Source organism: Pinus tabuliformis, chromosome 7, assembly GCF_031772625.1.
Source record: "Pinus tabuliformis cultivar Carrire ecotype Pingquan chromosome 7, CPIR1, whole genome shotgun sequence".
In the NCBI taxonomy this organism is placed as follows: Eukaryota; Viridiplantae; Streptophyta; class Pinopsida; order Pinales; family Pinaceae; genus Pinus; species Pinus tabuliformis.
In genome coordinates this window covers 1,269,395,232-1,269,406,875 of record NC_142293.1, presented here as the reverse complement: position 1 = coordinate 1,269,406,875, position 11,644 = coordinate 1,269,395,232, and the positions used below count along the sequence as shown (strand labels likewise).

The following is an 11,644-nucleotide window of genomic DNA, read 5'->3' as shown; positions in this document are numbered from 1 at the left end:
AGATCTTCATCAGACACCGTCACTCCGATGCCCCCCAATCCGTCTTTCACATCTTTAATTCGTGCAACAAATGCAATAGCAGTGTCCCTTTCGTCCATCCTCATTGAAAATAGCTTGCTTTTAAGTCCCAAGACATGGCTTGTGTTCTGGGTCTCATACAGATTTTTGATTTTCGTCGAGATGTCCACGGACGTTTTACAGTCTCTGATATGCGCAATGATGTTGTCCTTCACAGACATCTTCAACAAGACTTTGGCCTTGTTCTCTCATTTTTCCCAATCTTGCTCCTATGGCCCTGCATTCAGCTTCTGCTCATCACCTCTAACTATGGACCAAGCATTCGCACCCTCAAGCGAGGTCTGGATCTTAAACTTCCAATTCGTGAAGTTAGATCCATCAAGTTTACCAGACTCGTTAGGGTAAGATTCCATCATATTACTCATTCTGACTAGATCTACAAAATGAATCTACCCAACAACAAAAAACAGTACCTGTCAGATCGATCTGTCACCTCTGCCACCGATCTACAGTGTCTGGCAATCCCGCTCCAATGAGCAAATTTGACGTTTTCAATACAGTAGAAGAATTGATCTGATCAAAATTGATCCGATCTGCCTCTCTCGGATAGATGTGCAACTTCGCCGATCTGCACTCCTTGCAAACCGCCAAACAAATCTGAGGCTTCGCGAAGATCCCCTTGAAGGAAGATTGCCGCGTCCTCCTTTGTATCGGTGCTTTCCCGAGCGAAAAATCCGCTGCAATTAAAAATCGAGTAATTTTGCTAGCGCGATTAATCCGTAAAATTCCATGCTAATCGGGTGTTCTGACGCTTCGGCGCAATTAATCCCCAAACAATCACGCCAATTCCCCCTCCTGGCGCCTCTGTCAGCGCGAAAAGTGCGCCAATATCCTTTCTACTCAGAAAAAAAATAAAAAATATCTGACTCCGAGCCAGGTGTTCTGCAGTCCACCTGCTCAATTAAGCACAGAGCTCTTGTGTACATGCTGCCACAAAGGCACTTCAAGTCACACAGGCAATTCTACCACACAGGCAAGCTAGCTACAAAGGCACTTCAGCCACAAAAGTGACAAAAGATCAGGCTCACCCAATCTGAGCTCTAATACCAAGATAAAATGTGAACAGAATTGAAAAGAAAGAGATGTAGCTCTCAAGTGTGGCCTGCACCTGGAGACTACACTCACAAAACAGAGAGATCACTCTCGTACACTCTATTCATCATCAATGAAAGATTACATCATTAAATACAATACTAGGAATTAGGAAGTTGCACCCAAACCCCTAAACTTTAGGAACTAATCCTAAACTAGGGAGAACGTTACAACAATGTAACCATTTTCTCCATTAATACAAAATAATATTAATTATTTTTAACTATTCTTCAGTTCCAAGTTGAGTTTGGTGGCAGGGTTTTTGGTGTGTCTCTTAATTATGGTTTAATGTTTTTCTGTCGCCCTCTGTACTAAACGCGGGCTTGCGACTGAGGGTTATCACTGACGCCAAGGGTATTTGGAGGTCATTTCTCCTATACAGTGGTTTTGCTCTACGATTACTCTGTGTTTTCGCCTGGTTTCTGTGATGGCTGGTAAGTATTGTGCCCTATTTGCTCCATATGATAGTTTGATATGTTTTGTTGGTTCTCTGTGGTATATTGGTGCTATGTCTTTGTTCGTTCTCCGTGGTCTATTGTTGCTATGTCTTTGCTCGTTCCTCGTGGCGACTCATTACTCTGGTGTTTGGAGGGTTTCAGGTGCTCTCCCTCTCAGAAGTCTGTTTGTCTATGTTATTTGTTTCGAATTCATCTATGTTCATTCTGTGGTGATTTTTTTGTTGATGTGGGGTTTGGTTATGCTTCGGCTCTGCAAATCTCAGGTCACTGCTTGGCTGCTACACAGGACAACTCGACGCTCTCAATTTCAGGTAAGCTCCTCCATTTGGTTACAATTTCACTCCAAGTTTTTAAAGGTCCTAACGCTTTGGCTCCTTGGGGAGGAGGCCGAGCGTATTCATGGCTCATTCACTGGTGCAAACCCTCTGTTGTGGGTCTTGGCTCTCGTCCTTCATTTTGAAAGCAGTTCTTCTCCAGGTAAGATCCCCGTTCTCCTTCGTGTTAGCTTTTCACTGTTATCCTTTTGATTTTATCCTTTCGATTTTCGTGGCTCCATACTGACAACTGCCCTGCTCTGTTGTGGTGTGCAGGCCTTTCCAGGGAAGCATTGCTCCACAGCTTCGTCCTGGGGACTGTTCAAGGGCTTAGGGAAACCCGAGTAGGGTCCTTCCGTAGCTATAGTGGTTTCCTTGCTTTCTTTGCTATGTGTTTAGTTTTGCAGCAGTTGTTCTGTCACTTGCTCTTGTTTGTGACTCGACTATACCCTTGATGTTTTGGGTCCTTCGTATCTATGTGTGATCTTCGAGGTGTTCATGCCCACGCTAGAATTTTTAGGCATAACCTTTGGACTATAATGTGTTTTGGTTTCATGGGTTTGGAACCCTTCGCAATTTCTTGATTAGAGATTTTTTGTACAGTGAATTTTTATTGAATGAAAAATGAAAATGCCCTGTATAGGAAATGTATTTTTTGTTTAAATGCAGAATCCATGTAGAGGAAATGTATTTTTTGTTTAAATGTAGAATTTGATTAGTACCTGGGGTTTGTTTTGTTGAGAAATGAAATCTATGTGTTGGTGCACCTCTATTCAGTTCTCGGTCTTGAAAATGCTTCTTTCCATTGAATGCTTGTCGATGTTTGTTCGAATCTTTGAAAAGAAAAATGGTTTCACTGTCTTGCTTTCATTTTGATGCATGAGACATCTATGCATAGAGAACTTAATGAAATTTAATCACATTTGAATTGTTAGCTATCATAGAAGTTCAAATAATTCTGGGTTACAGTTTCTGTGCTCTCTTTTCCCTCTAGATGGCAACCCTTCCATCATCTCTAATTTTTCCTTTTCAATACATTGTCAGTAGTTCCTTTATTAACTGAGGAACTGTTCCTCATTATTTTTTAGTTACTAAACAATTTCTTCAAACAAGTTCCTAACTAATTTTATTTTGTCTAATTTAAAAAACTAACAATGGCTGATTTAGCTTTAATTAAAAATGACACAAAATGAAACTAAATGAAAAAGAAACATGAATTGTTTTCCTCCCTATCTATCAAGGTAAAATGAAAGAAAAAAAAAAAAAAAAACATCTCCCAGCTTTTGCCTCTTCACTTGGATACTCCCACATCATAAGACAACCCTATATTTTGAATGAGTACCTTGGAGATCCAGAAAAATAATGGTTTAATATATTACATATTACAAATACAATTAGAGCATTAATGCTATTGGAACATTAATACATCGTTGGGTTGGTAATACACATTTATTGCTTGGCAATACAATTTTTTTAATTACATTTACGGTGCAGCTAGGAATAAATAAAATTGTATCCAATGGAATTTTATTATCAAGACAACAATAAAAGTCAAATGAGTTTTTATTATTAAACCAATAACCAATAATAAAAATCAAGGGAGTTTTTATTTTCCAGCTAGCAAGCAAAATTGGTAATCAAAGTTGTGACTACATACAATATAATTGTAATCACATGTTGGGGCAGCGTTGCTTATTATTTGGAGCAGCGTATATAACTTCCACTTATAATGTTTTGGCCAAAACCTGTTCAAGATAGTCATATATATAATTGAATTACAAAGCAAATGAACTAGAGTTAACATTATTATTATTCAAAAAAGAACGAACGTTAATATCCATTAGCAGCATTAAACTTGCAGCAATACACTTTGGAGCAACACTAAATGTTACTTGAGCAACGTTAAATGTGACTGGAGCTGCATTATGCATTTGGAGAGCAGTGTTCATATATATTGCTTTCATATTGCGTTAGCTAAAGGATAATATTCCATAGTTAATGGGAAACTTTCACTTAATGGTGGTTTCATTCTAAGGGCAGCGTTGGAGTGCGTTGAGGACAATGATATCTGCAGTACAATTTTTGCAATGGGTTGAATTGAGTTCCAACAACATTATACAGTTATATCCTCAATACAATGCAATGTGTTGAATTGAGTTGCATTACAATGCAATTTGCTCTTCCAACCACATTACAATGCAATATAATGCGATAGGTATAATATACTCAATACAATGCAATGTGTTGAATTGACTTGAGTTGCATTGCAATGCAATATAATGCGAATACAGCATTCTTCATATATATTGGTGCTAGTTATTTATGTTCTCAAACTTTTATTATGCCATTGCATTTTTTTTGGTCGTTGAACCTTTCAAAGGTGTGCAACGTTCAAGCCATGGATTGCGTACGAAATGGAATCATGGAGATATTCCTAGTACTTTTATAAATTAGGGTTTTTCGCCCTAACATGACATACACAATTTTAAATTAAGTAACATTATTTTTTTATATGGAGCAACATTATTTTATATACGCACAATTTTTAATTGAGTAACATTATTTTTCTATATGAAGCAACATTATTTTATATATGTATTGGAGCACCATATTGTATATATTAATAATAGAGAAAAGTGTAGGGGTTGATAAACAACATTGGAGAGCAGCGTAGGGTTGTGTAAACAACTTTGGAGAGCGGAGAGCGTTCATTGATATGGCAATAAAATTCAGCATGGGGTACAATGCAACGTTAATATGAGCATTAATATATATTTTGTTGAGCAGTGTTCACTCTTTTTTGGAGCAGTATTGATCATTGTTTGGAGCAGCAACGATATATAATGGAACGATATTAAGTGAAAAAAAGGGAAAAATTAAAATATATTTTTAATTTTCGAGAAAAAAAAACCATGTTATTTGGAAAATATTCACGAGTGGCGATGATGGCTTATACTTTGCATAAGAAGTTCCGACTTTGGGAGGCTAAGGCTAACGGGTTTTTGAGTTGTACATAGAGCAAGTGGTACCTTGGATATAGAGTGAGTGGAACCTTTAAAAAAAAATCCTTGAGTATAGAGTTCTAGATTGGAGTGGTATGGTTTTGAGGATTATGAACAAGCTAAATCAAAATTGTATTTCTAAACTGTTTAAAAGAGAAAAATCTTGGGGGAGAAATCTTGGGAGAAAATTGGATCTGATTTCCAATCTCATGGTACTGTCTTTCCCCATTTATCTTCCTGGAAGACTAGATAGGACAGATAAGTACTTGTGTGATGTTTAACTCCTTTTATGGTTTCTTTATAGAAAAATGTACATTATAATGAAAAAGGATTGTTATTATGTTAAAGTAAATCTTTGTGTCATAAGAAGAAAAAGAATTTAACACTTTATAGAAGTCTTTTGTGTAATAATAAGGAATGGAAATTATTGAGATAGTAAAGTTGGTGCAAAACAAACAAGAAAATTCATTTAAGTTAAAGCAATCAAATAATGGAATTTTTTTAACAGGAAGAAGAAAAATTTAAACAATGTTTATTATGATAGGAAATATTTTTTTTAAAGTAAAAAAATGTCTTCCCTATTAAGGGTGCCAGAAGAAAGATAAAAAACCTCAGAAATAGTTGATCCCCGTTTAAAGTTGAAAACTAAAAGTATGGACAAAATTATTAGAAAGATAAAAAACCTCAGAAATAGTTGATTCCCGTTTAAGGTTGAAAACTAAAAGTATGGACAAAATTATTGAAGATAAAGAACCTCAGAAATAGTTGATCCGGTTTAATGTTGAAAACTAAAAGTATGCACATCCGGTTTAATTTTGAAAACTAAAAGATGCAGAAAAGTATTGAAGAGTATAACCTGTGTGGGCACGGGTTTGGTTATGTCTCAGACTGATGTTGGTCCAAGAATAGTCCAGAAATGAGGAGAATAATGCTTAGCTAAACACGCTAGGGCTGAGGCCTAGCCTAGGGCAAGTCCTGATAACCCTCAACTTTGTTAATTAGCCCAAACATATACATATAAATATATAAATAATTGCTTAGATTAATGGTAATAGAGTGATTTCACAAAATCTTTACAATAAAGAATTCAAAGCTGGTAACACAAATGAAAATAGTCTTATACTGATTAATATTTGGACGGAAAAATACAGGACAAATCTTCTGTCCACCTGATATGGAACAAAAATTGCAAAAGCTAATGCAATCAAGTTAACGCTATGAGCGTAAACAATTTTGGAAAAGCGAGCAGCGAAAGCAATGGTACAAACTAGAAGAGCATATAGCGAAAGCATTATCGCGAAAATAGGAAAGCGGCACGGTTCCTTGCAACTGTTAGGCTTCGTAAATGTACTAGAGTGGAAATCTTACCCTTCGGCTTCAGAACTGTACTAGAGTGGAAAGCTTACCCTCAACGTTGGATAAGCAAACAGCGGAACTTGCCTTGGAATCGAGGCCCCGCACACTTCCGTCGTGTCGAGCTGGGACGGATCACCTTCAACTCTCCAGTTAAAAATGTACACCAGCTGAGCCAATGTGAGTTCAATCGTGGGAATAGCCATGGGTGCCCCTGGGCATCCTCTCCTTCCTGCACTAAACGGAATCATACTGAAGTCTGATTGATCTGTTGAATTGACATGTTCATCCTTCATGAATATTTCCGGCTTGTATTCGGAAGCATCTGCCCCCCACACATTGGGATCCCTTCCTATAGCCCACAAATTCGCAATCAACATTGTTTTCTTAGGGATATAGTATCCTCCGACTGTCACAGCCTCTACAGATTCTTGAGGAATCGCTATCACCGCCGGTGGGTATAATCTTAGCGTCTCTTTCACCACGCAATGGAGGTATTTCATGCTTGCTACATCAGATTCATTCACTTTTCGATCTTTGCCGACGACACATTCGATTTCTTCTTGCAAACTCTTCATCACATGGGGATGTCTGAGCAGCTCACTCATTGCCATTCTAAGGTAGTCGATGTCGTCTCCAAACCACCTGCCAGCATGTCCTGCACAAGTAAATATTTGACTTTTTTTTGCATAGTAATAGTATTATTTTTATTCTAGTTACAATAAGTTTTGCTATCAATTACACATAATAGTAAATATTGACTTTTTTTTGCATAGTAATAGTATTATTTTTATTCTAGTTACAATAAGTTTTGCTATCAATTACACATAATAGGTAGGTACTAAGCAACAATGTTGCATATTACACTGTTTAAATGTTGTGTGTTAATTGTATCAGCTTTTTTCACAATAATATTCAAATACTTTACATATGGAGAGAGAAAAATTAAGTTGAAGTATTTAGGATGTGTTGACAGTGTTGGACCCGCCAACATTCAAGGGATCTCCACCATATGAAATCCCAATTAGACCTCACATCGTTTCGTGTAGGAGACCCATCCGGTATCATGGTCTGATTGCCATTATCATAAAGATATGCCTTAGCTCTTGTTTGTTAGCATTTGAGAGTGGCCTTCTTCGTCTTCGAACAGTGAGGTTCACGAAGGGAAGAATCCCAACTCTGTCAGAGACACATAACACAACAAAACATGCGCAGCTTCCAGCGGAGTAGTCCACATGGATGAGGCAGTCACAACACACATGATGGGATAGCACGTACAACACTCAACGACTCAACGGAGTAGTCTGTGCAAGTGCGATGGTCATTATAACAATTTTATGGGAAAGGTTATGTCTGATTTCCGGTGAGGTAGCCCACGTAGGCAAGACAACATTAACAACTTATACAACACATTTTCACAGACATATGTATTAAAGCAACCAAAATAGTTAAACTGTTTTAACACATGTTAAAGAAACATTCATTACAAGTGTTCCAAAACCAGCCTTACAAACAATTGCAATACATGTGTGAAAACGTGTTGGCCTATTATCAGGCTTCTGAATTAAGCAAAAGTTCCAAGATACATCTGTACAACATACATCACTAACCCCATGAGAGGGGTGTTGGAGCCACTACTCGCTCCTCAAATAAAATATTACAAACTCTCAAGGCTATGTTGGAGGAGCCAAGGTGAAAAAGTCCATTGCATTTACAAATGAGGGGGTATTTATAGCCAAGGGTAAAACTGACCATTGTGACTCTTCCACTTCCCTCATGACTGTTTGACTTATTTGACTCTTCAGCTTTACATGACTCTACGTATGACATGTCGGTCCCTTAGGCTTCCACATTACATTACATTAATTTACAACAGTATGGCCCACAGTAGTGATGTGGTCGAGATTACTCATGACACAACTCAACACGACAGTGCTGGTATGTTCATGTTGTTGGCGTTATCCATGTTGAGCTGTAGTGCTGCTGAGTGATGGATGTGCTCTTGGTGTATCATACTCACCTCCACATGGCAAGGTGTTCAAAATCTTCAATGGCCTTGGTGTTCGCTTGATGTTGCATGTGCACGTCACTCCACTTGTACTTTGGCATGCTTCACGTGTTTTTCCGTTTGCGAAAAAATCTCCTCACATGCATTGTCCATTCGCGAAAAAATCTCCTCGCATGCATCGTCTGTTCGTGAGAAAATCTCCTTGCATGCATCATTTGTTCATCTATTCGCAAACAAATATCCTTGCATGTGCTCTCCTTGTTCATTCCATCCGTCTTCGTGTCATGTCTTATCCATGTACCAATATTTGCAGTTAGTCATGACGAGATGACATCATATCCATAAACCTCCTAGTCTACCATGATGCATTTTTTTTCCTTACAGATGCGGGTAATCGAGAGAGTGGACAAGGATATGAAACTATGCAAGGCATATTTCAATCTGGGATTCGGGCTCCAAGAACTACAGGTGAAAATTGCACAGAGGTCACTGGGAGACTAAGTTGGACAATCTGGATTAGCAGTGACTATTCGCGGGATCTGGCTCAGCTAATGGGCAGATATGCGCAATTTTTTATGGGAAGCAGTGTAGGAAGTAGAGGGGATTGGCAGCAAAAACTGTGCAATTCCTTTGAGGAGCTGACAGCGGGCTGCAGGAGGCTTTCTGGGAAAAAATGCACATTTTTTTCAGGGAGCTAGCAATGGGTTGTAGGAGTGCTGCTGGTGAAAACTGCGGAATTTTTAGGAGGCTGGATTGCTGGACATCCCATCATAGTTTCTTAGCTGAGCACGATGTTGAGGAGCTGGGTGACTACTCATGAGAACTATGCAGTTTTCCAGGTGAGCAAAAGGTCAGTTGTCTCGGTGTCTGGCTGGAAAAAATATGCAATTTTCTTAGGGAGACAGGGACGGACACAGAGTGTTTGTCCGGCATGTCAACATAATTTCTTCAGTCAGCGGAGCGGGCAAGGTTTGCAACTTTTGCATAATTTTTTTGGGGAGTGAGTGTTGGGGTCACTGCTTAGTCAAACTCTCTGGTTGACCAATAGGAGGGTTGGTTGATTCGCTTGTGAGCAGCACAGATTGAGATGGCTTGCTGAGAAACTTTTGCGTTGTTCTAGGTGACAGTCGGTTCGGTTGATTCTAAGATTGCGCAGTGCAGGATGCTTGGGAGACAGCCTCAAGATTTGCACAATTCTGTGTAGCAGTACATGTTCACTGAGGGCTGAAACTACCCAATGCAACTCAGTGAGGGTCTAGTTGTTGGAGGGTCATCTGGTCATCAAAACTTCAACAAAATGGCTAAGTGTGTGAGCGATTGAACTTGTGCATACACGACCTTGTGAACACACATTCAACATAACTCGATGACAAGACACCTCAAACCATCAGAACAACATATACTTGGTGTGATTGACCGATGGTGCAAGCGACAAGTGCGACACTTGTGTGACATTTGCATGATAGTGCATACAACTTTGTGTGTGAGTCTGATGAATGTTTACATAGCAAATACAACTTGTACACATGAAGTGGGGACCTTGTGCATCACCAAAACATGGTTGCAAGCGTGACATTGTGACCAACATGTAAAAAAGATTCTCGTTGAACGGTATAGTGAGGAGGGTGCAAAGACTCAACACGATATCATGGGGCGAGCCTGAGTGCTTACAAATATCAAGGAAACACCCAAGGGAGGCTCCGAAATTGGATGCAGGCCAAAATTTTGGAGCATGATGCAACCGCTACAACACTTGGCAACACATTGGTTGAATTCCAACTTCTCTATTTTGGTTCATTGACAACACAGGGCCTTGGTCTTTCAGGGTGTATTGAATCGTTGTGTGGGTTATTTCGGCTTCCCCACTTACCCCATGGATAGACATTGTTCGAATTTCGTCAACTCCATCAAACACAACAAAAAGTTTCAACTTGATCAAGTGTTTCGAAATTGGGAAGGGTAGTTTGGCTCGCGACTTAAAAAAATCTAGAGTATAAAGTTTATCTCTAGTTTTTATTCGCTGCTAGCAGACCTAGAGAGCACCCCGATAGAGTCACACAGGAACACACACATTGCTCCACTTCCAGCAAGACTGGTCACTACTCGGGTGGAGTTGCATGCTTCACCTCTCTATGCAAGAAGCCTTTCTCTTATTTCACTTTTGTATTTTTTAAATAGGATTGTGCATAGACACTTATTTATTTTTTTCGCGGAAGAGGTTGTTCCTTTAGAGAATCATGTAAGACCTTTGACGTAGGTTTGCTCATTTAGATTTTCCCCTTCTCTGTTTCTACTAGTTGGATGAGCTTGAACACACATAGCAGAAGGTTGAGCACAAGCATGGGTTTTCCTAATGTGGGCATAGGTTCATGGTTGGACTCAAGCTTCCCTTGCAGACGGTTTTTATTTTCTGTCAAGACTTCATCGGTTGAAGGTTATAACCAAGAACAGATAAGATGGACACAACAATGGCCAAGTGCTATAGTGTCACAAGACTCTTTAGATCTTAGCCACATACTTATCCAAAAGCCAGAACTCAGTAGAGGGCAGCACTTATTGAAAAAAACAAAAATAGCATGGTATTAAGAAAACAAAACAACAAGCAAGAAAAGCAAGTAAGCAAGCAAACATGCAAACCAGAGAGCAAAGGCAAGTGAAAAAGAAAACACTACTCCTACTCTTATGCTAAATGGTCAGGGTTATGTGAAATGAAATTTCCAATGAAGCCACCGTAGGCATACCCGACCTGCAATCACAAATATATAAGCAATTAAAATAAACAAAAAGCTATGTGCAAAAGAAAATACAAAAACTTGACAAACCTGCACACGAGAGAGAAGGTCTCGCCTCTGGGAGGAAAGATGTGTCACAACCACCCAAGACACATGCTTACCTCTTTAGTGACTACTATTTTCAACAAACCTCGGAGGCCTCTTTCGAGTGTGTGTTCTTCTGCACCATGTTTCTTAACGAGTGTGAGGAAGTACTGAAGCTTGTTACCTACAACCTGACTCGCCAAGTAAGATTGTTCGAACCATTCAACAATTGGATCATAAAATTCATGATGCCTGTTTTGAAAGACTCGTGATCTTTGAGAAGATGGATTCTTGATTTGAGAGAGGGGATCACAATGGGAATCTGCTATGAATATATAGCTCTGGTCATTCTCGTTGGTCATGTCAAGATAGTGAGGGCTTGCCATAGCCATTAGTGCAGGCTAAAGTTCCTCACCTACTTGAAAAAAGTCTGAGGAGAAAGATGTTACATGGTGAAGATCATAATGCGCAAAGCGACTGTCATTGGATGTACTATTTGGAAAATGATACACTGCATGAAAGC

At 39.1% G+C, this 11,644-nt stretch overlaps 1 protein-coding gene across 1 annotated transcript; it reads right to left on the bottom strand.

The window, feature by feature from the left end:
* Positions 1 to 595: 595 nt before the first annotated feature.
* On the bottom strand, positions 596 to 11,266 carry LOC149252063 (cytochrome P450 750A1-like). Its single transcript, XM_089454063.1, has 5 exons — positions 11,228 to 11,266; positions 11,047 to 11,051; positions 6,351 to 6,942; positions 6,094 to 6,113; positions 596 to 755 (listed from the first exon to the last, which is right to left on the bottom strand). Exons 1-5 carry the CDS (start codon positions 11,264 to 11,266, stop codon positions 596 to 598), a joined length of 816 nt encoding a protein of 271 aa, XP_089310189.1.
* Positions 11,267 to 11,644: the final 378 nt, after the last annotated feature.